Consider the following 27,952-nt stretch of genomic DNA (forward strand, 5'->3'; position numbering starts at 1 on the left):
GAGGAACAGATAACACTGAAGTAAGAAAGGTTACTGGAGCAATGAGATCATGCTAATTTGAAATGGTGTATTTTCTGTGGGACTAAAACAGCAGCCAGACTTGAGTAAGGAACTGAAAGTCTTCAGCTACAGGGCAGATGGAGAATGAGCTCTCATGTCATTCGGCCTCTATAGGACCCCCACCCACAATTTAGTGCACAGTAAAGTTCAAACACATCCATATCCAAAGGTCATCAATGAAAATACTGAATTGGCTTGAGCCCAGGTGAACCGATGGAGGGTCCCTTTTTCACATATTTATGTTTTGACAGTGGATCATTAAGCATTACTAGTTCCTGCATGTAGATTTTCCATCACCTTCACTGACACATGATTATAGCCAGTTTTTCTAACTTCCTGAGTGAATGTCTAAGAGATGGTTTTAAAAACTTGGTGAAAAGCAAGGTATGACATCTGTACCTTTGGGTTTGTTCACTACTTGTTACCCCGTACACAAAAAAAAAAGAGATTTAAGTTGAAACAGACAGTTCTTGACAAATCACTGTTACTTATCTATTTGGTTTCTAGATATGTATGAACTGCTTTTATTCCAAACATTTCCAAGAACTGAAGTTAAACTGATAGGTCTTTCTCCTCTAATTTACCAAGATAAACCCCGTTTGCCCTTTTTCAGTCTTTTCTCTCTCCTGCCCTCAAGCATCCTCTGAGATACTGCCAGTCCACTGTTTAAACTAGAAGACTTATCCAAATTGGTAACTTCTAACTCAATCTAAATACCTTCTAGCTTTTTTAATCCATAATACCAACTAAACATGTAAGTGATGTTACAAAAAGGAGCAAAACTCAGGATTCTCTCTCTTCTGGCTGGCTGCACTTAGGACCTCTGTTGCTTACTTGCTCTTTACAGTCCTGTGAATCTTCAATTTTTTACTTAACAAAAGTGGGGGCAACCCATCCAGCAGAGCTTCCAACGTAACTAGGGCACTCTTCCAAGAACAGACACTGAACAAGTTTTCCACTTTCTGAGCCTATTTTTTTTAACTATCACAGTAATACAAAAAAGATAGGGCATCGAAATCCCTTTTCCAGACACGGTTTTTAATAACTATGATTATTTCATGCTTTTGGTGCACTGGGAGAATGCTTACAGGATTTAGTTCCCTCGATCTCACCCCAGGCAACTCAATCCTTTGAGAAACCCAACTGAGCTATGAATAGGCATCAAGATGCCTATGTGCATGTGGCCGCTAACAGCAGCAGAATGTAAGACTGTAATTTCAGCAGCTAGTGATGAGTGCAGATGACTCCTGTAACTCCCCAGTCAATGAAATAGCTGTGATTAGTATGAGCTGCCAATTAGTATGTGTTTTGGAAAAATATGTTGTCAAGCTAACACTTTTAAACAAGATTACAACATTAGCTGATAAACTGGATGGTGTTAAGAATCCAAAGGTAGTATGCTCAGAATTTTCTGTAAAATGATGCTATACGACATTTTTATTAATAAACAAGACTGATGAAAAATTAACACAGCAAAATTATAAACATTTAAAAACTGATGGAAATAGATTTCATTATATATATGTATGAAGTGGAACCACAGAAAAGTAGTTGTTTCCATTGGACCCTTTACAATTTAGTAATTATTTAATAATGCAAGACTTAGAGTAAAATCATTATTTAGTTTAATCTGGAAAATAAGATAAGGACAGATCAAAAATTGAAATGGGTATTTTACTGATGCAAAGGATTTGAACTGCTTAGTAAGTGAAGTGCATACAATATATGGGAGGTATGACTACACATTTTTAAGTTTGTAAGCTATAAATATAGTGGAGGAGGATATCCTAGATTTGCCACAGTAAAAGACCCTGAGTCAAGCCCAACTATGGCTAACACATTTTAACAGCAAAAGAAAAAAACCCACAGTCAGCTAGCACTTTTTTTTATTAGATCATGTGTAAAAGTAGAAGTGATCACAGAATCACAGAATGGTTGATGTTGGAAGGGACCTCTGGAGGTCATCTGATCCAACCAGGTTCGAACAGGGCCACCTAAAGCCAGCTGCCTTGGACCTTGTCTAGACGGTTTCTGAAAATCCCTAAGGACAGAAACTCCACAACCTCCTTGGGCAACCTGTGCCAGTGTTCAGTGTCGTGGACCCAGGACATTCAGTCACCCTCACAGCAAAAAACGGTGCTTCCTGATTTTCAGACAGAGCCTCCTGTGTTTCAGTTTGTGCCTACTGCCTCTGGTCCTGTCACTGAGCACCACTGCAAAGACTAAATCCATTCTCTTTGCACCCTCCCTAGTGATACCTGTGCTTACCTTCTGTACAGAAATGTTACAGAAAAACACTCCAGGTGTATAAAGAAAGTAAAATCAAGCTGTGGAAGAAAAACGTATTTTCTATGTGTCAGTGGACTGTTGTCTGGTCTAGTGAGAAGCTGAAAACGCATGCAGATTAATTGGAAAGAGTTAAGAGAGTTTCAAGACTCAACTCAAAAATTAAAATATATACCTCAGAATGAGAAGATTGTTTAGTTTATCAAAGAAAAGATTACTGGATGACTTAATGACAGCTTTAACTACTTTGGAAATACACCTTCGAAAATAAAGACCTCACATCAGGCTTAAACTGTACACAAAGAAGCAACAGCTGGAGCTCCAGTTGATAATTCCCACTAAAGATATGGCATACACTGATAAAAGCTAGCAAATTCAGTAATTTACTGAAGACTGCAGGGGGTTCTCTCTCTCTGGAAAGTTCTTATACTTTCTGAAAAACTGCATACTAGCTCAGGCACATCTAGTGGATTTGAAGCACAAATAGCAAAGTCTTATCTCATCGATTCAGGAGTGCAGGCCACACCATCATAACGATTTTCCTTGGCTCCGAAATCTGTGACACACTATCTAGAAAGTCACCTTTTTTTCTGTTTAAATATCGTATGAATGTATTTTTCCAGAATGCCTTATTTCTCAATAAAATTCATCAAATGATTTTTCTTGGCAGATGGTCTCTACACAGGGGACATAAAATCAAATAAAAGTCTAAATTTTATTATTATGCTGCTTCAAGACAGACACATGTAATTAGATTATCATAATGTATAAACACAACTTGAATACTGCTTGACTGTTTTATGTGACCACGCATGTAATGAACATTTTTTAAAATGTCATCAGATAGATATGCAATTGCTTGCTTCTATCCAGATGAGAAAAGCTTTTAATGCTTTAAGCATTAGTTCTGGCCTAGATCCAGTTCTTCCCTTGAATTCTTTGACACTGTAGGCAGCTGAGAGCCACATCTAATAAGATGCATAAAAATTCCCATGTGGACTGTACTGAAGAAACAGAGAAAAACAGAAATAACGCCAAAAAGTAGTAGAAGACTACTAATTACTGCCCGCTTAGAAGGGAACTGATGAAGGTGAAAACAGCTGCATGCAAGAAACATTGACAGGGCTGAAGAACTGCTATGGGAAGGAAGAGATGAAAAAGTAGAGAAAGGCAGGAGAGAGAAAATGAAAATGTTTGTGGGAAATGATACAAAAGGTGATGTCAGATTTGGCCAGACTGTTGCCTACAGTACAGGCATATGGATGAGATTCACACTATATCAAGGCCATGTATTTTTCTCTAGTTTCCCACAGTGCCTAAAGAAGCCAGAAAGAAGAAATCAATGCACTGATGGAAAAGACCTAGCTAGTCAGTACAGACCTGTAGAGGAAAAGCTGACAAAACACTATTTGTCTGAAGCCCCGTCTGACAAGCCTAAGCACTATATCAAGATCATGTGGTGTATCTCAACATTGCCATGCAACCATGAAACAATCTAAACAAGAGAAAACTCTTCTTGTAGCAATAGCTAAAAGCAGTATCAGGTCACCTCCAGATGTACTATTTTATGCTAGAATCCAATCCTGAACAAAAGAACTCTTCTTGTTTCAATGTGTTTAAGTGAAAGTCGTTCTTACGTGCAACTTGAGCAATGGCATTTTCATCTAGCACCATCTCTGCGATTTCTTCTTGATCCATATCAATTTCATCCACATACACCATTTCTGTCAAAGCTCGAGTTTTCAGGCTCCAGGCAGCCTGAATAAGGATAAAGTGAAATGTAAAATATTTTCAAGACACCAAGTAAATAATCTAATCATCAATTTTGTCATTTCTTTATTATTACTCCCTTCAAAGTTTTAATAGCCTTGAATAAGGTATTGACTTAAACAGTTGTGTATATCCTTCAGATGCCTGATGGAGTGGAAAGGGGATCAAGACTTTAGACAACTCTTTTGGAAGGATCAGCTATAGTCATTGAGTTTGGAGGACAAAATTTCATGCCTCATGAAAAGTTATGACTAATTTAGATCAGTGCAATGCTCTGAGACCTCACGCTTTTGAAGAAATCCCCAGATACCAGTGCCACTCAAACACCACTGCTGTCAGACACCTTATTTAAGTTGGGATGGGAGAGGGAGGTAAGTAAACCACTGTAATGCCCTTTCTAGGCATCTGTAGAGAAAGAAGGGAAATCTTTTAACCAGCAGTTACAGTACATTACTATCCACAGGCGACAGTCTTTAGAAAGATAATCTAAAAATCCTCTGTTGATAGTATCAACTGTAAAAGATGTGGAAATGTATAAATTAAGCATCTCCAATTATGAGATTATTGGAGTACTTGTTAGTGAACTGAACTGACAAATTACTACATCAAATGTCTTGGAGGATTATATGAGCAGTTTGGAAAGGCAAGCATAATTCTAGCCTATGTGACAAGCTTTGTGTAGACTGTAGAGAAACCAAATCAATGCAGAAAAGAAAAACCAGTGGCAGCCATACCAGCAAAATAATATCCAACCACTTTGATAACTTAATATGCCTGTAATGTACTTATAGAGCAGGTATAGAATCATGGAATAGTTAGGATTGGAAAGGACCTTACGATCATCTACTTCCAACGCCCCTGCCATGGGCAGGGACACCTCACACTAAACCATGTCACTAGATTAATCCCTGATCTTCCTTCAGATATTGAACACATCATCGTAAATTTTCCAAATTGCCAAAACAATTACATTTGCTTTTTTTCTGACAAGGAGCACAGCAGTCTGGTGAAAAAGCACGGTTAATATTTGCCAAGCAGACATTTCAAAAAAGAATTGGACTGATGCTACCTTAATAGAACAAAAGGTCAAACGCATGGAAACATTTGTTCTTTAAATGAGAGGCAAGAAAAGCTGTCTATAGTAAAGACCTTTTCCTGGGAATTGAAAGCAATAACTTCTTTACAGTAACTGCTAAAACTGGGGCCAGTTCTTAATATAAACATAAGTATGTCATTGTGATTTTTCCAAACACAAACGTGAGATAATGTGTTTTGAGAAGCAACATGTCTCTATCACTATTGGACAAGTATCTGTCATAAAAAATAGATTCCTTAGATGGCTCTCCTACTCTTAAGATCCTAGTCTGAGGCTTCACAGCAAATAAAAATTCAAATATCGCATATTATTCCTTAATTAAATATCAGTCTGTAGATTAGAGTATCGCCTGAAGCAATGTTTGTTACAGGACTTCTGATCAAAACAGCAAGAGAGAAAAATGTCCAATTTGCTACCTAAACTACAGAAAGGTGACCTTTACTTTGGGAGACTCAAAGTGTTGCCTCAGATTCCATTTATATTATCTTCTCTCTCTTTGCAGGATCAATAATTTTGTTTTGTGACAAGCAACATGTCTGGCATTTATTAGGAAGATTTGCATTTTTATGAAATGGGCACTCAAACACTAGGAACAAGAAAGGGACAGCTCATTTCAGACAACCCAGATATTCACAGCATAATAATAGATTTACCTTGCTTAACTCATAATCAGAACAGAACTTTACAATAACTAATAGTGATTAAAGAGGGAAACAATATCTTAACTACTATAAGTACAAAAAAGTAATACAGTATTTCTTAAGAAGTCTAAACTCCAGAAAGAAACATGACAATGTGTTTTTCACTTAGTTCCTGAGAACTGGTTTTTAACTGAATCTTGCATCTTCCTCTTGCTCCTCAAACTCCACAAACCAAATTTAAAAAATAGGTAAACTTAAAATCTAAAATATTTAAAATGTATTTTCTGAAACTGGTAACGCATATTTGTAAGAGGTTTCATTCTCCAATAATCCTTTTAATTACCATACATTTTATTCTGTACACAGTGAAAACCCCAGAACACAACTACCTTGTAAATCGTAATCCTTAAAGTCAAGAAGATATGTCAGTACTTCACTGAAACCATTTTGTATGCAAACAACTTGCATGACTTCATTGGAATTTAATCGGAAACTTCTAAAGTATGCTACTGAGCTGTATTTAAAGATGCAATTTCATGTTGCATTTAATCTCTTCTGATTGTAGGCTGGAGCCAAAAGATGCCACCTGCACATTACTATTCTTCCCATCTCAGTAATCTAGTGCTAATGTGGACGGAGTGAAAGCTAATCAATTATTCTCCGTCTTCCATCACTTACACAAAGCATCATCACGCAGCTTCAACACTACCACATTCTACACAAGGTAGGCAGTGAGAATGAGATGTAGGAGCAGGAAGGTCATGGGTAGCAGTCCACCATTACATTGCATTAAATGAAACCTGAAAGTGAGCCCTAAGAGCTTAAATATTGTTCTGTCTGTGAAATACAGAGTCTTTTTCCTAATTTCATCAGCAGATGAAGGACATTCAGCTCAAAATAGATTCAATTTAGCTTTTAGAAGGCACTAAGCTACTGATCTGTTGAATAAATCTGTAGGAAATATTTGAGAGAAATAAACTTCTATAACTATAAAAGATGCCTATTTAAAATACCCTTTATCAAATATACTGCCCCACAAATTATGAAAAACAAATTTATGCCATTAAGGATTTAACAACAAAACTAGTCTTATTCAAAGCATATCAGAAATTCTTCCCAGTGATTGTATCTAATAATTGTATTTACGAAAAGAATTTTACCTGAAACACGGAGTATTCAGAATCAGGCTCCTGAAAAGAGATTAAACAGGAATTGAGGAACTGAAATGCCAAAAATTAAAAAGAATGACAAAAAATTCAATTATACTCTGTGACCACTTCATTTTGAACAAAGATTTTCTCTCTTAACTTACACACATTATTGGCCTAATCAGTGTTTTACACAATGAAAGCAGATTTGTACATTTTTCAGATCTCTTTTGCTTTTTTGCTTCTGTTGGATCATGTTGGCCAAATCTTGCAGAACATTACAGAATTACAAACTGAAAAATGGTACATTAAAAAAGAAAACTAAACAAAAAACTTGGAAGATATAAGGAAATATCCCAAAAGTCAACCACACTATTACGCCATAGGCTTTAGAATGCCTACATAATAAAATCCATCTTTGTGCATTTTTGTCAGCTGCTAATGGTTATCACACTGATATCACTGCAGTGTATAAAAGAATTTCTGCAGAAATTGATTTTTTTTTCCCTACTTCTATGATAGAAATGATGTATTTACTGTATTCTGGACAGTAATGCTGCTAAGTGGAATAAACATCAAACTAATGGTTTATCGCACCATCCAATAAACAGAAGATGAAGTTTACTACAAGCCAAAAAGAAAGAATTTACCTCTGCTCAAAAATCTGAGGTAAAAGTTAGTGAATAATAACAACAGGAATTGTAGGTTTATCAAAATTTATTGTGCAATTATCATGTTTATATAACATTTAAACTATTCTTTACAGTTTCTGCTGCTCAGTTTCAGGCATTAGGGAGGAATTTCTCCTCTCTAACATATGAGTTAGCTTTGAGGGAAAAGACAAAGAAGGTGGGAGATAGATGCTACTTTCCTTAAATCCCTATTAGTCTTTCAGAGAGTCAACTCATTTTTGCTCCTAGAGACAGTGGAAAATTTCTTACCTATCTGGCTTTCTGTAAATCTACCACAGTTAAGCCAGCTGTATTAGACTGAATATAGAACTTTAGTGTAATATAGACTAGAAAGGGGCTTCAGGAAGTCTCTAGTCCAAAGCCCTGCTCAAAGCAAGGTCAGCTATGAGGTCAGTTGAGGTTGCTCAGAGCTTTGCCCAATTAAGTCTCGAAAATTTCCATGGATGGAGACCACACCATACCCCTGTGCAACCTGCTCCACTGCCTTACAGAGAAATGTTTTTCCTTATATCAAGCCAAAGCCTCCTTTATTTTGGTTTATGTTTGATGTCTCTCACTCCATGCACCACTGTGAGGGGCTTAGCTCCATCTTCTTGACAACCTCCTTGTAGGTATTAGAAGGCTGCTACTAGATCACACCAATGCCTTCTCCAAGCTGAAGCACCGCTCAGCTTGCTGTTAGCTTCCTTTGCAGCCAGGGCACATTGCTGGCTCATGTTTCACCAAGAGAATGGCGAGGTCAAGCTTGCCCTTTTCCTTTGTAGTGTGACACATGGTCTACTTCTTTCAATTTGAGCACTTTTACTGAGTAAATTCCATGACAGCAGGGACCTGGAAGACTAGTGATGCCCTTGCATCTTCCTTCTGTAGTGTACTAGAATTTCTTTGGCCTTTTAAGGATTTTATTTGGAATCTCAAACTTGTTCACCAATGTTAGAACGCATTACACAGCTTATAAATTTAGTATTTTACAGAACTAAACATTGAGAAATTAATCTCAGCTCTCTATGATGTACCTGAGCTTGACTAAGGCACTCAAACTGCCTTTATATTTTAGATGTATGATTAAATGAACTTCAAGTTCTTGTAACATGTTGTTTTGTTTATAGTATTCCTCTTCTAAAACTGTTGTAGCTTTCTAAGTAATAAAAGACATGGAGATATTTCAGCTTGCATTTTATTCACTCCATCATGTCCGAGTGTTACAGCACATATGGTGTACTAGAAAATGGTTTAAGAGCAGTAGGTGATCTTCCATAACGTATGTGCAACAGTAACTAATGAGGACAAGGTTAGGAACATTACAATGCCTTGATGTTGCAGATGTGTATCGCACTTGGGCACTGTTCATTAGTTTAAAAAACAATTAAAAAGGAAAACAAGTTTACTTATATAGCAGCATTCCTATTGCTAAAAAATTCAGAAATTACTTCCCTCATCACTTTGAAAAAAAATAGAGGTGACCAGTAATACTTATTAAAAACATTGCTGTCATAATGGTAGGTGATTGTTCATACATCTTAATATACTGTTTCAGTTTTTGACCAGAAATAACATGAACCCCCAAGCAAGTGATTGAACCTCCCCATTAAACACAAGTCTGGAACAACAAAAATTAACATTAAAGTATATTTTAACATGGGTGGATCCAGCAGTTGCTATTCATGCAAGTAATCCACTGGAACTAAATTCCAAATAAAGATTTCTTTGAGAGGATTAACAAATAGTGGTGCCCTGTAAGCTTGCGTCTCAAAACAAAAGGTCAAATTTATTCTTCATTTACACATATAAAGCTCCTTTGAAATTAATAAGATTGTAAAAGCAATGAAGGAAGGATTTAACCCAGATCTCTAAATCCACCAAGGGCATTTTAAAATTAAAGTTAATGTGTAAAGTCAGTTTATTTGAAGATCAAAAACATTTAGAAAATTAAGTCTTCTGATGCTTATAGTCTAGAAGAGAGAATGAAACAAGATTACATACCTTATATTCAAATAAAGCTTCACTCTACAATTAGTTTCGGGTCAGTATGATTTCATACACACAGAATATTAAAATCAGTATATTCTGGAAATGCTTTTCAAATAATTAAGAGCAGAAACACAGAAAAAACATTACCCAGGAACAATGACTTCACTATACGTATCACTAATTTTAATGCAAAAACTTAATAACTACAATATCTTGAACCAATAACTGATTTCACTTGAAGATTCTTTTTCAAATCAAGTTCCATGTACATAAACACATCTGTGATAACTTTATTACAACCTTACAAAAACCAGTATGCACGTAATGGTAGCTGAAAGTTCACCATGGGAGAAGAAAGAATGAACAAAAGCAAATCCTCACTGCAGACCATTAATCAAGTTGAAGGCAGGATATCCACTGTATGTCTATTAATTACATTAGGCATTTCATTTTTTTTTTTTAATTGTTAAACTACAGCAGGCCTCAGACATTGGTGCTGGTTATTGCCTTGAATCTGACATATGGAACACAAAGAAGAATAATCAGATTAGGTAACTAATCAGGATGATCAACAGAGACAGCCCTGGATTGTATTTCCTCTAGGTCATGCTATTACTATAAACATAAAAGACAACACCTGTCTGCTTACAACAGGAAATAATTAAACAGAACACCAGTGGTTTATGTGTTTGTATGCCCAAAAGCTAGTCACAGAAAATGTAGCTTTTATCCATCCTAAGATTGTCAGCATAAAAGTAAATGCCATCAATAATATTTATATTCCTGATTCTTACATGAAGAAATGCACAGAACATTTTATAGAAAAAAAATATTTAAGTCTTCCATAAAAATCTAACTCAGTAGTAGCTACTTATTCTTCTATCAAAGTGTTCAGCACATTTTATTCACTAAGAACTCTTCAGGAAAACATAACTGATTTTAAAATGTTTTGATTTCATTGATCTGTTCTTTAAGAATTCAAGTTTATAATGACATAGCATTTGATACTGCTACATAAGAATATTCCTGATTCATGCCCAGTTGACTAAAAGGTCAACACCATACCTTAAAAACCTCCTAGGGCTTACTGCATCTAGTGACAGAGTTCAAAGAGAGATCTTCACCGACTAAGATAGCTTCTAAATATATGTACATGTAACCAGCAACTGGATCATTAGCAAACTTATTTTTGAGACTATCAAATCATCTTTTACCATGTTCTTAAAGGAGAACTTCTTTAACATCATTACATGTGTGATGAAAAATATTCTGAATACTAAGCTATAAGTACATGAGTAGTAAATTAAGAGACATATCAAGATGTACTCATCAAGAAAATTTATTACATTTATAAGCGTGACTGGCAAAAATGCCTACTTCTAGGGGTACTGTACAAAGCTGATTTCAGTTGCCCATAGTTTTGACACAGCACTGGGGATGCAATGGAGCAGGAGTGGTCCTACCATTTAGCAGATCAGCTGACAGCTGGGAAAAATGGACAGGCTTTCAGACAAGCAAGGTCTGGTTATGCAGTTAATCTCTTCCTTTACTTACTATTTGTTACATTGCATGTCATAAAAGGGAGAAGGCTAGTTGCCTGAGCATGAAAAACTTCTTATCTTTATCACAGCTTAACCATTCCTGAGTATCTCTTTTAAGGGTACCATCTCCTGTAGCTTGGTTTATATCATACCCTAATGCATGCTGTTCAAAGAAGCAAATCCCTGAACTGTGACCATGGCTACTGTTCTTATAAGATCCTTCTTTCCCTGGTTGCAGAGGTTGGGAGGCACATGCTTACCAGAATATAGGACAAGAGGATGGGAACAGATGGCACAGTGATTACAGCACTTGAGTATTCCCTTGTGCTGCGCAGCAGCTCACTAAATCCAAACTTGCCGTGACCGCTGTATTTGTTTGCTTTCCTGGTGCCTACCATGACATATCTTGGGCCTGATTTGCAGAAGTGCTCCAACAAAGGGTTTGACCATAAAATGTTTTAGAATTGCTGTGTGGATTTTAAGCATAAAAAACCACATGTATTGGGTTAAGCACCAAAAATGATTCATACTTAATTTTAGATATTTCTCCAGGTTACACTAAAATGCTAGTAATATAATTCACACAGATGGAAGACAGCACTATTTTCTGTCAGGTGGCTAAAGACAGAAATAAAGCTTGATCAAAATATTTAGGAACTACTGATTTCATTAATATGCCACCTTCAGAAGTATCACAGACTTCAGCAATCAACAGTCAATCTGCCTGAGAATGATCTTGGATTCTTAATTAACTTCAAAAAAAAGTAATCTTAGCTCACTGTTCTAGCATTTGCAACTACAGCAACTTAACTCATATGTTACCACTAGAACAAATACAGAATAATGTAAAATAGTATTAGGCTAGGCAAGCCCAGAGAATTAAGCAATGTATGTCACTTATTTGAGTTCTAATTACCTTAGTGTTCAGCCTTGGAGTTTTCAAAATGTTTTGTAAGGTTTCAGCTACACATGAAACATTCTAGAGGCACATTACTATTTCCTTTACTCTGTACCTGAAGCCCAGAAGGGCAAACATGACAGACTGGTACCTGAAAGCAGCAAGTGTTAGAAAGCATGAGCTGAAAGTGCAACGACATAGGTAGGGAAAAGACTTGCAAGCCTTTACAAATGAGAAGTAGAATAATAAAATACAGGCTTCCATGTACTGATAACCAGTAAATATTAAGATTTTGTGTTGATTACAACAAAAAGTGTGAAATATAAAACATCATGAGCACAGTTGGCTGAAGAAGAGAAATGCCATTCCATGTTAAATCTGCCATGAATGTTAAAGCTAGGTTTTAACTAGATAATTAGAAAATGTTTTACTTGAAGATATTTCAAGTGTAAGATTTTGCATGTTGAGTTGGTTTGAGTTTGGTTCAAGTTGCACTCTTGGAAGTTATTTAACTGATATTCTAGTTTCTCCAACCTGCTGTACCAAAATAAACAGGTGGTATAAATAACACTACATTTTCTGTTAGAAGCTGTGCTCTTTGGACTAACAGGAATGATGGAAAAAAGCTGTGCAGGCATTACATTGTACAACATGAAGTACACTATACTTCATGACCCTTTTGAAGAAACATGCTGAACTGCCACTTGATAACCACCTCTCTGTTTATCTTTTAAAAAGCTCTAACCTATTTCTCCACTTATATGAAATACCTCATATAGAGTAAAATCTGCTTGCTGTGCACAAAACTTGCAGTTGCGCTTTACTTGAACACTGATCTGTGAAATATCCTTTTAGAGGAAGACTAAAACATGCACTTTTAAAATGTTAAAGAGGAGAACTGATATTTTCCAAGCTAAAGTCAATATATTTTTAAATATTTTAGAAGGCACTAAATTTCTGTGACTAAATTAATCCTGCTTAAAAGGAGCTCTTAATAAGGATCCCTCAAGAAGATTACATGGTGCAAGAGCAAAACTAACCATATTTCAAGTTTGCCTCTACAGAAAGCAAAGACATTTCTCTTCCATCTAAACTTTCAGGTAGGTTTGAAATACACTGCTCCATAAGAGTACCTTTTTCACATAAAGCTGTGAACAGGAATATAGTTCTGAAATGAACACACTGAAATTATAAAGTCAAGTCGTTTGCAGGCAACCATGACATGGGAGTCATTCAAAACACTGATGAAACTTGACCTTAAAATTCAGAAATTTCATATAGGGCCTCTTCTAAGAGCTTGTGATTTGATGTCGTATAGACACCATTCATATCCCCATCCCCCACTGTTTCTCAAAGCATAATTATCTTAAATGCTTTTACTCTTTTATACTTGTAGAAAATAAAGCTTATAGGCTGGTGTGATCATTTCAAAGATTAAAGTAAGTGATGAACTGCTTGTCCCAACTTTATACAGTATTTGGAAAAACTCTCATATTGTTGGTATGTAATGTTCTGGTTCTCTAAGGAGAATGTATGGTTTAATCTAAGACAACTACTTAATTTATATACTTAAATGTTTGCAGCATGTGTGATTAATATCTGGAAGAAAGAAACAAAACCAAATGAGATCTACAGCCTCTCATTACTGTTATTTTCCTCCTGAATATTTTTCCCAGCCTTACACACCCTTTGTTCCTTACCTTATTTCTGTCAATTGTAGATATCTTCAACAAGTTCCCCAACAAGTTCCCCAGTGCTACTGGAAACAGCCCAGCAAAAGTTTGGAGTTGCCAAGTGTAAACAAACAACTTTATACTTGGGCTTCAGCATACAGTAGAAATGCAGTTGTCTTTATATTTCCATGTTGAAACATAGAGTGGAAAACGTTTTACTAATTAATAAAAATTATAAATTAATAGCAACAGAATCGTTATCTTTATGACTCTTATTTACTGTTATTTTCTGTACTGTCTCAAGAGTTTCTATCACGAATCAAGTGCCGTACTTCCATATGCAAAGATCACACGTATCAAGACCCAAAAATGTCAATACCCATAAACGATACAGGACTTTTACAGAACTAATACTGAATTCCATCTAGTGCTCAGGGCCAGTTTTCTTCGAATGTCTTCTCTGCCAAAATTTTTTCTGCTGATGGCTCCTTGTCGGTGTCTTACAGTAACATAAACAAAACCATGTTTCAAATATCCATCCTAAACCAGTTTAAACAATTACTGTGCTTTATATTTAAACAACTGTGTGACTATGCAGCTTAAAGAGTTTTCCTTTGCGATGAAAAGAGCTGCCTTCAATATTCTCAAAATACATAGCTGTGGGATGCTACGCATTACATGCATACAAATATTAATCAAAAACAACATTCTCAAAGCCTTCCTTCTTACAGAAAGGTGAGAAAATATGCAGGTATTGAACAACACATGCCCAACATTCCCAGAGACTGTAGCTGGAGAAAGAGCAAAGAGAGTGGAATGGAAATGCCTTCTGGCCCCTGGTAATGATCCTATGTAAGCTGAGCTAAAATGAGTGTCTCAACCTTATGAGGTTTAGTCCATACAGCAACTGTGATATCTGAACATCTGTGTAAAACCAACAGTCACATCTTCAAGCACACCTGGTTTTTACTCTTGACTTTTCTTACTTTAACTCCGCAAAATCTTGAGTGAGCTAAAATTATTCTTGTGGGGAGCCCTGGGACCCCACTACTGCCACCGCTTCATTCCCAGGAGCACAACGTACTTGTTGCACTACTCCCTTCCACTTACTTAGTGGCTGGGGCGGGAGGTACTACCAGGGCGTGTGTGAGGAGGACCGGGCAGCCCTGCGCTCACCGTCGCCGGCTACAGGGCGGTCGCAGGGGGCTCGGTGAGAAGGCGCTGCCGGGCCCTTCTCCTCTTCCCTCTCCTCCTCCTCGCGGAGCATGGCGCGGCCCAGCCCTGCCCGCTAACTGCGGGTCACACCGGGCTCCAACAGGTAGAGAGGGAGCGCCCGGGGTGCTCACCCTGTCGGGACGCTGAGGAAGCGGGGCCGCCTCCCTCCCCTATGGCCTCCCGGCCCGGCCCCCACTACCTGCTCGCCGGGCGGCCCCTCCAGCAGCCGCGAGCAGAGATCCGAGCACTGCCGGAACTTCCTCCGCCTGAAGTAGCTCCAGGCCTGGAACAGCGGCTCCGGCTCCAGCCCCATCCCGCCGGCGAATCCGCCGCAGCGGCTCTGGTGGGTTCCCAGCCAGCTGCCTGCCGAGCGGGGCCCGGGGCAAAGCGCGACCGGCCGGACTGCTGCCGCGGAAACGGCGGGCCCGGGCAGGCCGAGGCGGGGCCTGCCGCCGCGACGCGAGGCGGGGGGGGGGGCGGGAGGACGGCAGCCCCGGGCGGTCCCAGGCAGCGACGTGCGCCTTCGGCAGGGAACGGCAACCGCGGCCCAGCCCCGCCCTGCGGGAGCCTCCCCAGGGCGACCGACAGCAGAGTTTGCTCTCTGATAATGAGAACGGAAGATGCCACCTAACCCCACTATTTTTAACAGTGTCCTGTTACTTCCTGCGCTATTATCAAGAGCCATTTCGAATTGGAATATATGCCTAAACAAGAATATACTCCTGTAATTCTTACATGGGTAAAATGCTCTTTAGAGCACTGGGTGTCCTGATTGACAAAAGTACAGGTTTCTGTGAATAGCACTGTTTTGAGTCTTGCAGACTCCATTAGTTCCTTTAGTTCATTAGTTCTTGCAGAGAAGCAATAAGACCGAGATACTTGAGCAGAAAAGCTGTGATACATCTATTCTTACTTTCTCTGTATTGTAAGATGCTGATTGCAACCATGAGCCCAAGTAAAAATGGGGGGGAGTAATTTCTAGGGATTCTTAGACAAATAAATTTTTGATGTGAAAATTTCTGATGGATGAACACTAATATCATAGCTAAAATCATGTCATTGGCATTTTAACAGATCACTCTGGTTATATTGCTTCTGTCTTACCTAAATATCATAGAATCATTGAATAGTTAGGGTTGGAAAGAACCGTAGGATCATCCCATACGTGTCCCATGGGCAGGGGATAGAATGGCTTTGGTGGGCACCTGGCATCCAGCCACAGTCAACTCACCACACAGGGAAACAGTGATCCGAGTGAAGTCTTCTCTGGGACCCATGCCACCCCCAGTTAAGAAGGGTGGAAAGGACATAGTACAATAGTTTCTGTCCCTTATCTGCTTTTAAGTCACTGTTGAAGTCTATATGTGCTGTATTCCCACGAAGCACATAGGAGACTTGCACAAGAGACTCACTATATGCCTCAGGTTGGTCAGAAGAGTGAACAGTATTTCTTGTTTCTCTGTCAGACCATCTGTTGTGATACTGCTATGCAGTTGTACTGCTGTGGCTGAGTAACTTTTGAGCTGTACAGTATTACCCCATTTTGTTTACAAATTCTTTTAAATGGCAAATCGTTCAGCATGTGTTTTACGGTCAGGCTTAGCACAATGAGTGGGATGTGCTGTTCAGAGTAATTGTGAACACTGGTCAAAAAACAACAGTTATTAAAAATACTAACTTGAAGCTCCTCCACTTTTGTGTACATTTATGAGATAATCTGTTTTTTAAATGCTGGCTGTTACCATGTTAGGTAATTCAGCACATTTGGGCTCTCTTTGTGCACTATTCAGAGGATGAATATAGACATGAGAATATCTATGTTCATTCTCCATAAATCTTGAGAGAATGTCAGTTCTCTAAACAGTGGCACTGTTTTATTCTTGGAAACAACTGTCTAAAAAAGTATGTCCTGATCCTGGAGGAACATTGCACAGAAGACTCGATCCGATATTGACAGATTTCTGTATGAGCAGAGCCCTTAGCCATAAAATTACACAATTACACCTGTCCCATCTTTCAAGTAAAGCCAGTCCCCTGGTGCAGACACTGTTTGCATCCCTGGAGTCCAGCAGCAGGCATTCTCTCTGGAATGGCCTGTTGCTGCTACTAGGTGAGGCCAAATCCCCAAGTGTGCTGCTGGTGTGCTTTCTTGGCATGCTTATATCCTGGCCTGTCTCTGTTATTGGCACAGACATCATCCTGTGCATATAATCTTTGAAGCCTTTTCCACTGAAAATGCTAGCTTTCACTTCCTGTATGGGGAGCATTCTGAGCTTTTTTAATATGGGAACTCTCTGTATCCCTATTATCAAAATCCCTAAATTTGAACCTTTAACCAGTCTATCACTTCCTCCAAATAATAATAATCTCTGTGGGTAGCCACACCACTTTTCTAACTTATTAAAATCCTGGAATAAGACACACAAAGTCCCTGTGTCTTTCTTCTTGTGCTTCGTAGAGCTCTATATGGCAGTACCCCTCCAGTGTAACTACATCAAAACTAAAGAGTCAGGAATTAGAGTCATGACCTATGACTAGATTACCTTCAGGGAAAGAAAAAGACGTAATCTGATGCAGATGAAGTCAGGTGACATCAGACTGAGAGAACCCGTTTAACTGAGCAACTCAACCTATCCCTCTGTCTACGATATTTATTTCCGAACAAATCTGGATCTGAATACTTATTTCTGGTACATATATATGCACTCATAATTCTCAAACACTGCATAGAAGCAAAACTGGTAGTCCAGCAAGCATTTCTAATACTTGCTACCCTAATACTATGCTGTCCTGGGTTCAGCTATAGCAGTCATTTTTCTCCTGCTTAGTAGCTGGTGCAGTGTTGTGTTTTTTAACTTTCAGCCTGGGAACAACGCTGATAACACCGATGTTTTTAGTTGTTGCTAAGTAATGTTTATTCCAACCAAGGACTTTCTCAGTCTCATGCTTTGCCAGGGAGGAGGGGAAGCCGGGAGGAAGCAGAGACAGGACACCTGACCCAAACTAGCCAAAGGGGTATTCCATACCACAGCACGTCATGCCCAGTATATAAACCGGGGGGAGTTACCCGGAAGGCCCAGATCACTGCTCGGGTCGGGCTGGGTATCGGTCGGCGGGTGGTGAGCAATTGTATCCTCTCCCCTTGTTATTTCACTAATCGTTATTATCATTGGTGGTAGCAGTAGTGGTTTTGTGTTATACCTTAGTTGCGGGACTGCTCTTATCTCAACCCGTGGGAGTTGCATTCTTCCCATTCTCCTCCCCATCCCTCCGGGAGCGGTGGGAGGAAGAAGGGGGGGGGGGGGAGTGAGTGAGCGGCTGTGTGGTTCTGAGTTACCGGCTGGGCTCAAACCACGACAGTTCTTTTTGGCGCCCAACGTGGGGCACGAAAGGTTGAGATAACGACAGATCTGACCAGAGTGTGTTTAATCATATTTGTGATAAGCATTCATTGTTACTACTCGTCACAATGGTGATTATTTGGCTCTCAGACGTGTTGCGCTTGATCTCAGAGTTTCAGCATGTTGTACCTTACTTACAGCCACTATTTGCTGTTTTAGCGTTTATCGGCTGGGGGGCCTGGGCTAAGGTTCTTGTTTCACTGTACTTCATGGTAATGACTTGTAATACAATAGACTCATTGATCATGAAACTGGTCTGGTTTGTGCTTCCAGCGTGGCCATCACCACTATACATTGGGAGGTATATAATGAAATATTTTAGCAATTGCATATCTTTTTTTTTCTCCTCGGGGGGTAAACTTACGAAGGAAGCATTCTCTTTCACCCCCCGTTCCCCCACCAACCCCGACAGCAACAGACAATGTGGCTACTCCAAGCACCACAGCCACACCAACCCCAGTGACAAGCACAGTAGCTACTCAAACCCCGACAGCAACAGACAATATAGCTACTCCAAGCACCACAGCTACACCAACCCCAGTGACATGCACAGTAGCTATTCAAACCCCGACAGCAACAGACAATATGGCTACTCCAAGCACTGCAGCTACACCAACCCCAGTGACAAGCACAGTAGCTACTCAAACCCCGACAGCAACAGATAATGCAGTTGTTGGTGTTACTCAACTCCCAAGCACAACAGCTGCACCAACCCCAGCAATAGACATTGCAACCACTCCAATCCTAGTGGCAGACACTGCAGCCACTCCAACCACAGTGACAAACACTGCAGCTAAACCAAATGTCCAGTTTGTGACAATGTCTGTTGCCCCTGTAAGCAAAAGCAAACGAAAGGCACAAAGAGCAACCCGTGAAGCGAAGAAAGATGAAGACCCAGTGCCATTACTATATGCAACAGCACCTGAACAAGAGTTACTACTACGTGGGTCAGAGGAAGAGGAAGAAGAAGAAGAGGTCACTTCTCGACACCGGACCTCAACCGAACTACGGAATATGCGAAAAGATTTCACCCGTCTTCCAGGGGAGCACATTGTCACCTGGTTGCTCCGGTGCTGGGACAATGGGGCCGACGGTCATGAACTAGAAGGTAGGGAAGCCAAGCAGCTGGGATCACTTGCTAAGGAAGGAGGAATTGACAAAGCGATTGCAAGAGAGAAGCGAGCCCTCAGTCTTTGGAGGCGGCTCCTGGCAGCTGTGAAGGAAAGGTTTCCCTACAAAGACGATATTACGAATCGCTCAGCCAACTGGACCACGATAGAGAAAGGCATCCAGTCCCTGAGGGAATCAGCCATTATAGAGATGATCTATCGTAGGCCGGATTCCAGGAACACATCCGTAGACCCAGATGAAGTCGAATGTACACGACCCATGTGGCGGAAACTTACACGGAGTGCGCCATCATCATATGCCCACACATTGGCATCAATGACCTGGAATGACGGAGTATCACCAACAGTGGATTTCCTGATTCGTCAACTCCGAGAGTTCGAAGACAATCTCACCCCTTCCATCATTTCAGCTGTGGAAAAACTGTCCCAGGAGTTCAAACAATTGAGAGACGATTTATCCGATCTATCCAGCTCTCCACGCGTACCAACCCATGTCTCAGCTATCAACAGAAGGCGCCCTACTGCTCGAGAAAGAAAATATACGAGGTACACGCCACGGGCCACCCTATGGTTTTACCTGCGGGATCACGGAGAAGACATGAGAAAGTGGGATGGAAATCCTACTTCAGCTCTGGAGCAACGGGTGCGTGAACTGAAGAGGAGAACAATGGTCAAGGATGATCCTCCCAGGAAAGCTGCTGCTCCAGTCTCTGGCGAGCAGTTTCCCAGATGGAGCGAAAGAGCTGATTTTACCCCAGCTCCTGTGATAAGGAATACTAATCCCTTTCTACAAGACAGAAGTGGAGAATTTTGTGATCACTATTAGAGGGGCCCTGCCTCCAGCCAGGTGGAGGAGAGGGATAATCGGGTTTACTGGACTGTGTGGATCAGATGGCCTGGCACATCAGTCCCACAGAAGTATAAGGCTCTAGTAGATACCGGTGCACAGTGTACTCTGATGCCATCAAGGTATCAAGGGGTGAAACCCATTTCTATTTCTGGAGTGACAGGAGGATCCCAAGCGTTAACTATGCTGGAAGCTGAAATCAGCCTGACTGGGAGGAAGTGGCAAAAGCACCCCATTGTAACTGGTCCAGGGGCTCCATGCATCCTTGGCATAGACTATCTCAGGAGAGGGTATTTCAAAGACCCAAAAGGGTATAGATGGGCTTTTGGTATCGCTGCCTTGGAGACAGAGGAAATTAAGCAGCTGTCCACCTTACCCGGTCTCTCAGAGGATCCTTCTGTTGTGGGGTTGCTGAAGGTCGAAGAACAACAAGTGCCAATTGCGACCACAACAGTGCACCGGCGGCAATATCGCACCAACCGAGACTCCTTGATTCCCATCCATAAGCTGATCCGCAGACTGGAGAGCCAAGGAGTGATCAGCAGGACCCGCTCACCCTTTAATAGCCCCATATGGCCAGTGCAAAAGTCTAATGGAGAGTGGAGATTAACAGTAGACTATCGTGGCCTGAACGAAGTCACACCACCATTGAGTGCTGCCGTACCGGACATGTTAGAACTCCAGTATGAACTGGAGTCAAAGGCAGCCAAGTGGTATGCCACAATTGACATTGCCAATGCATTTTTCTCAATCCCTTTGGCAGCAGAATGCAGGCCGCAGTTTGCTTTCACTTGGAGGGGCGTCCAGTACACTTGGAACCGACTGCCTCAGGGGTGGAAACACAGCCCTACCATCTGCCATGGATTGATCCAGACTGCACTGGAACAGGGGCAAGCTCCAGAACACCTGCAATACATTGATGACATCATCGTGTGGGGTGATACAGCGGAAGAAGTTTTTGAGAAAGGGAGGAAAATAATCCAAATCCTGCTGAAGGCCGGTTTTGCCATAAAACGGAATAAGGTCAAGGGACCTGCACAGGAGATTCAATTTTTGGGAATAAAATGGCAAGATGGACGCCACCAGATCCCCACAGACGTGATCAACAAGATAACAGCAATGTCTCCACCAACTAACAAGAAAGAAACACAAGCCTTCTTAGGTGTTGTGGGGTTCTGGAGAATGCACATCCCAAATTACAGTCTGATTGTAAGCCCTCTCTACCACGTGACCCGGAAGAAGAATGATTTCAAATGGGGCCCTGAGCAACAACAAGCCTTTGAACAAATTAAACGAGAAATAGTTCATGCAGTAGCCCTTGGACCAGTCCGGGCCAGGCCAGATGTGAAAAATGTGCTCTATACCGCAGCTGGGGAGAATGGTCCTACCTGGAGCCTCTGGCAGAAAGCTCCAGGGGAGACTCGAGGTCGACCCCTTGGCTTTTGGAGTCGGGGATATAAAGGATCCGAGGCCAGCTACACTCCCACTGAAAAAGAGATACTGGCAGCCTATGAAGGGGTTCGAGCTGCCTCAGAAGTGATTGGAACTGAAGCGCAGCTCCTCCTGGCACCCCGGTTGCCTGTGCTGGGCTGGATGTTCAAAGGCAGGGTCTCCTCTACACATCATGCAACTGATGCTACATGGAGTAAGTGGGCCGCACTAATTACACAACGAGCTCGAATAGGAAATCCCAGTCGTCCAGGAATTCTAGAAGTCATCATGGACTGGCCAGAGGGCAAAGATTTTGGGATGTCACCAGAAGAGGAGGTGACGCGTGCTGAAGAGGCCCCACCATATAATGAACTGTCAGAGAGTGAAAAGCAATATGCCTTGTTTACTGATGGGTCCTGCCGTATTGTGGGAAAGCATCGGAGATGGAAGGCAGCTGTGTGGAGTCCCCTGCGACAAGTTGCAGAAACTGCTGAGGGAGAGGGTGAATCGAGTCAATTTGCAGAGGTGAAAGCCATCCAGCTGGCCTTGGACATTGCTGAACGAGAAAAATGGCCAGTACTTTATCTCTATACTGACTCATGGATGGTGGCAAATGCCCTGTGGGGGTGGTTGCAGCAATGGAAGCAGAGCAACTGGCAACGCAGAAGTAAACCCATCTGGGCTGCTGCATTGTGGCAAGATATCGCTGCTCCGGTGCAGAACCTGGTGGTGAAGGTACGCCACGTAGATGCTCATGTACCCAAGAGTCGGGCCACTGAGGAACACCAGAATAACCAGCAAGTGGATAAAGCTGCTAAGATTAAAGTGGCTCAGATGGACTTGGATTGGCAACATAAGGGTGAATTATTTTTAGCCCGGTGGGCCCATGACACCTCAGGCCATCAAGGCAGAGATGCAACATATAGATGGGCTCGTGATCGAGGGGTGGACTTAACGATGGACACTATTGCCCAGGTTATTCACGAATGTGAAACATGTGCTGCAATTAAGCAAGCCAAGCGGTTAAAGCCTCTCTGGTATGGAGGACGATGGCTGAAGTACAAATATGGGGAGGCCTGGCAGATTGACTATATCACACTCCCACCAACCCGCCAGGGCAAGCACTATGTGCTTACCATGGTGGAAGCAACCACCGGCTGGCTGGAAACATACGCTGTGTCCCATGCCACTGCCCGGAACACTATCCTGGGCCTTGAGAAACAAGTCTTGTGGCGACACGGCACCCCAGAGAGAATTGAGTCAGACAATGGGACTCATTTCCGGAACAACCTCATAGACACTTGGGCCAAAGAGCATGGCATTGAGTGGGTATACCACATCCCCTACCATGCACCAGCCTCTGGGAAAATCGAACGGTACAATGGGCTGTTAAAAACTACACTGAGAGCAATGGGTGGTGGGACTTTCAAACACTGGGATACACATTTACCAAAAGCCACCTGGTTGGTCAACAGTAGGGGATCTGCCAACAGGGCTGGCCCAGCCCAATCAGAACTTTTACGTACTGTAGAGGGGGATAAAGTTCCTGTGGTGCACATAAAGAATTTGTTGGGGAAGACAGTCTGGGTTATTCCTGCTTCAGGTAAAGGCAAACCCACTCGTGGGGTTGCTTTTGCTCAGGGACCTGGATATACTTGGTGGGTAATGCGGGAAGATGGGGAAGTCCGATGTGTACCTCAAGGGGATTTGATTTTGGGGGAAAACAGCCAATGAACTCAATTGTACGCTGTTGCCTGCTCTATAACACTTTTATAGCCCACCAGCTAGATATCTTCAAGTCACCAGCCATTGACCCTGACTTCCCTCCGATCATCACCTCAACAAAGAATGAATTTTGAGGAAACCAGACGAGCTCAGCAGTGACCAGATGAGTTTGGCGGTATCATCAGCAGGCAACAACCCAACACTATGTACCGTCCCTCCTGCCCTGAAAGACTATTACAAGAGATGGAACCTGACATCATGGACTGGATGAGTTCAGCAATTTTACAGGGATTGGTCCATGGACTAGGGAACGATATCTTTCTCTGTGTGTGGGTGTGGGTGTATATATATGTGTATATATGGGACAGGGGTGATGGTGTGCTGAGAGATGTGGGATCTGAGCATGACGTGAATGGTATGGAATAAGGGGTGGATACTGTCCTGGGTTCAGCTATAGCAGTCATTTTTCTCCTGCTTAGTAGCTGGTGCAGTGTTGTGTTTTTTAACTTTCAGCCTGGGAACAACGCTGATAACACCGATGTTTTTAGTTGTTGCTAAGTAATGTTTATTCCAACCAAGGACTTTCTCAGTCTCATGCTTTGCCAGGGAGGAGGGGAAGCCGGGAGGAAGCAGAGACAGGACACCTGACCCAAACTAGCCAAAGGGGTATTCCATACCACAGCACGTCATGCCCAGTATATAAACCGGGGGGAGTTACCCGGAAGGCCCAGATCACTGCTCGGGTCGGGCTGGGTATCGGTCGGCGGGTGGTGAGCAATTGTATCCTCTCCCCTTGTTATTTCACTAATCGTTATTATCATTGGTGGTAGCAGTAGTGGTTTTGTGTTATACCTTAGTTGCGGGACTGCTCTTATCTCAACCCGTGGGAGTTGCATTCTTCCCATTCTCCTCCCCATCCCTCCGGGAGCGGGGGGAGGAAGAAGGGGGGGGGGGAGTGAGCGAGCGGCTGTGGTTCTGAGTTACCGGCTGGGCTCAAACCACGACATATGCATGTTCATTGTATTAGAAGCAACCTGGCCTTAGCTAGTATGTTTTGAGAGACTATTCTCATCTTCTGTGAAAAGAGAGGAACTTCAGTGGTGCTACTTTATTTACAGCTGGAGTATTGCGATGGTATCACTGTCTCATGGGTAATTTGAACCTTGCACTCATTTACTTGAACCAAGAACAGAAAATTCAAGAAGCCTCTTCTGTCTGTGGTTTACTGTTCATTTGAAAGCTAGATGTCCCTGAGACAGGTTACAATAAATAATTCTTATAATTATTTCTAAATGAAAGTATCAGGGAGCTCTACTGAATATCAGGAATCCCTTATTATTTATCTGTATTAATAAAACACATGGATTTGTATTATTGATTTTTATAAAATGTAGGTTTTGTTGACATCTGTATCTGTGTACTGGATTTCACTTGTGTTTCAATTAATTTTTCAATTACTTGTCAAGAACAAATGTTGCTTAGAGATTTAAATCTGCTTTGCATTTTCACCTTTTATTTTTTAATACAGTTTTTTTCTTCCTACTGACAAGGGCACTTTAAACTGATATTGACTATGGCTCTGAAAGGATAGATGTATTTAATGTTCTCCTCCTTTACACACTCCTCCAGAATAAACTATTGGTATGCCTAAAATGATTTGCATTTTTCAAATGTTCTTATGATTCTTCTGCATCAGTCTTTTAACATTTAAACTGTGAGTATGAGATACATGAATTAGTTTCTTACAAAGTGCACATGGAAGAGGAGAGTAGGACAGGACCCACTAGTATCTAAGACCCCTTTCATTTTAAAAACACACACATCATGCTTATTTCTTGAATTAGAAATGCTAATTCTCAGGCCTTTTTTCTCATCATGAACTCACATTCTTATGATAAAACCAGTAACAGAACCTAAAAATAGTTGCTAAAATTCCATCGGTATAATAAAATTTCTTATGCAACCCTGTGGAGAAATGTCCTGTATCCCTCAGTAGCTAAATCATTCAGATGCAGGCTACTGCTTCTGTCAGTTATTCATCTCTCTCAAGACATAAGAATACAGAAGAAAGATGTAATTTGCTGACCAATACAATTAACAAGAGCTTGAAAATGAACATTGATGTTACCACACATCTACCTGAAGATCGCCTCAGCTAGATGCATCTGGCTTGCCTTTGAAAAAGAACTGGCATTGTGAAAGATGACATGCAAAAAGGGTTCATTCCAACGATTCAGATACATTTGGCATTGGGAGAACCGGGAGCAACAGAGCATAGAGTGAGGTTTATTATGTGTGCTTTGAATGAACCCAAACAGGACTACAGATCAGGCCATGCCAACTGCCTACTTTTTGGGAAGGTGTGTAGTTGTGAAAGAAAAGCACAAAGAGGAAGTTCCATCTTTACGTGCTATTTTCAGCAAGGACCCTGCCATCTCAAGTTCACATAAAATTAGCTTGTAGAACCCATTCCTTACTGACTAGAAAATTAGGAGAGATCATGCAAATGAAACTGCATTAAGAGCAGAGTTTTGTGCTGAGGCTTAGATTCAGCACTGGGGAAAGTAATTTGTAGTAACAGCTGTAGGTTTCATTCTGTGACCAGCCAAGATAACAATAAACATCAAGAGCAATTATTGCTATCATAAATAAGAATACTGCTGCTTCTTGCTGATCATACATGATATCCTAACCATGATTACCATGGTCTGGCTGAAAAGGGATGATCCAGCAGTTGATAACAGAACTTAGGTGGCAGTACTATTCAGGTCCCCCGCCATTAACCTTCATTTGACTTTACGTCTGTCCTGTTCTATTTGTGCATGGACTGAATACAACCTTTGTGATCGGATGCACACCTCCTTCAGTGTGTAGGATGAACAGGATGTTTTTCAAGCACTATTGTTACCTTCTTTTTTATCTTCAGTGGTTCATATGGGGCACTACTTCTTGTTTGATGCAGATGCTCTGTATGCTGCACTGAATATAGATTGATGTTCATCACACTAGCAGGAATCAATGTAGCTATAAAAATAAACAGCGACCTATGAAAAGGCTGGTATGTTATTTCCATTTAAGACAGGTTGCAAAAAATTGCAAAGGATTCACTGATGACTGGATACGCAGCTTAAAAACCCCCTGGACTTGAGTCTCTCTTTTCAAGTTTAGAGCAGCTGGCCTAGCACGCTTATTTGCAGTGGACCCTAAGTATCAAAGTAGGAACTCTGGTAATAATACTAAGTTAACAGTCATATCTGAAAAGATTGATATAAATGGGTTTGCTCATATCTGTCTGTATAAACATATATATAGAAAGCACTGGAGAGAGAATACAGATCTGCTGGTAGTCGGTCTACTCTGTTAATTACAAAACCATTCCATCATCATCATTTGTTACATATTTGTTAGTTCCCACCAAAAAATGGTGTAAGTGCCCCACAAATCTACTTTTGTCCTTTTAGGACTGTTAGTCTGTTCTGTTATTAATTTATCATTTTTAGAGCAAAAATGTGGGAAAAAGATCAATTTTTCATACTGTGAGGATTGGCTGTTTTATAGAGGCTTGCGCACAGTAAGTTACACTAAAAAGTTATATCATGTAGCAGTCTTTTGCCCATATTTTCTATTACAATTGGAATAACTTAAAATTAAGTATTTGCAGCCCTTAAAGTAGGCTTACTTTACTTACTGATTTAAGTGCAGTATACTGTAGGGAACCAGCCTACACAAATGACTACCTAAAGCAGAGAATGATTTAAGTTGGAAGAGATCTTTGGAAGCTAATTCAACCTCCCACTCAAAACAGGGTTAACTTCAAAGTTGGATGAGGTTGCTCAGGGCCTTGCCCAGCTGAGATTAGAGACTCTCTGAGGATTGAGAATCCACAGTCTCTTTGGGCCACCTATTCTGTCCTTAAACAATCTGTTCCAGTACTTAGTCAAATCTGATAGTATGGAGTCATGCAATGAAATTAATTAATTCAGTGTTTGCATTCCACTGCTGGTTTAGTAAAACTGCTGTTTTTTAAGTTTCTCAGCCTTGTGATAGTTAATACTGTTACTTTTTTAAAAGTTTAAATATTTTATTTCCATCAGTTCTTCTGGATATTTATATTATCCCTGGTAAATGATGTCATATTTGATAAACCTGCATTATTGTATGTCGATTCTAAGTAGTGACTTACGGGTAACCTCTTTCATGATTCCTTTTGACACCTATGTGTTTCGAGAGCTTTTGCAAAGTCAATATTGTGCATTATATTTTGAAAACCTTGTCAACTGCTGTGTAAACAGATGTCATCTTGACCTGACAATTTTAAATCTAATAATTAGCATTAGCCAGCTGAAATTTTAATTTACCCCCCCAAAACCAATAATAACAACATGCTTTTGGGTTGATCATCCTACACTATCCTATCTGTAAAGAAA

General features: G+C 40.8%; 1 protein-coding gene across 3 annotated transcripts in view; it reads right to left on the bottom strand.

The window, feature by feature from the left end:
- The window catches only part of TTC8 (tetratricopeptide repeat domain 8), a 41,835-nt gene extending 26,394 nt beyond the window's left edge, over positions 1–15,441 (bottom strand). For 2 of the 3 annotated variants that reach the window (XM_030483526.1, XM_030483524.1), the window contains exons 1-3: positions 15,191–15,441; positions 7,014–7,043; positions 3,984–4,104 (exon numbers count right to left, since the gene is read on the bottom strand). In XM_030483526.1, coding sequence (XP_030339386.1) covers positions 3,984–4,104; positions 7,014–7,043; positions 15,191–15,304 — 265 coding nt within the window. In that variant the 5' untranslated portion in view covers positions 15,305–15,441. The remainder of the gene's footprint in view (positions 1–3,983; positions 4,105–7,013; positions 7,044–15,190) is intronic. The other variant, XM_030483525.1, reaches the window with a different exon arrangement.
- Between the last annotated feature and the right edge of the window lie 12,511 nt (positions 15,442–27,952).

This window comes from Strigops habroptila, chromosome 4 (assembly GCF_004027225.2).
Source record: "Strigops habroptila isolate Jane chromosome 4, bStrHab1.2.pri, whole genome shotgun sequence".
NCBI lineage: Eukaryota > Metazoa > Chordata > Aves > Psittaciformes > Psittacidae > Strigops > Strigops habroptila.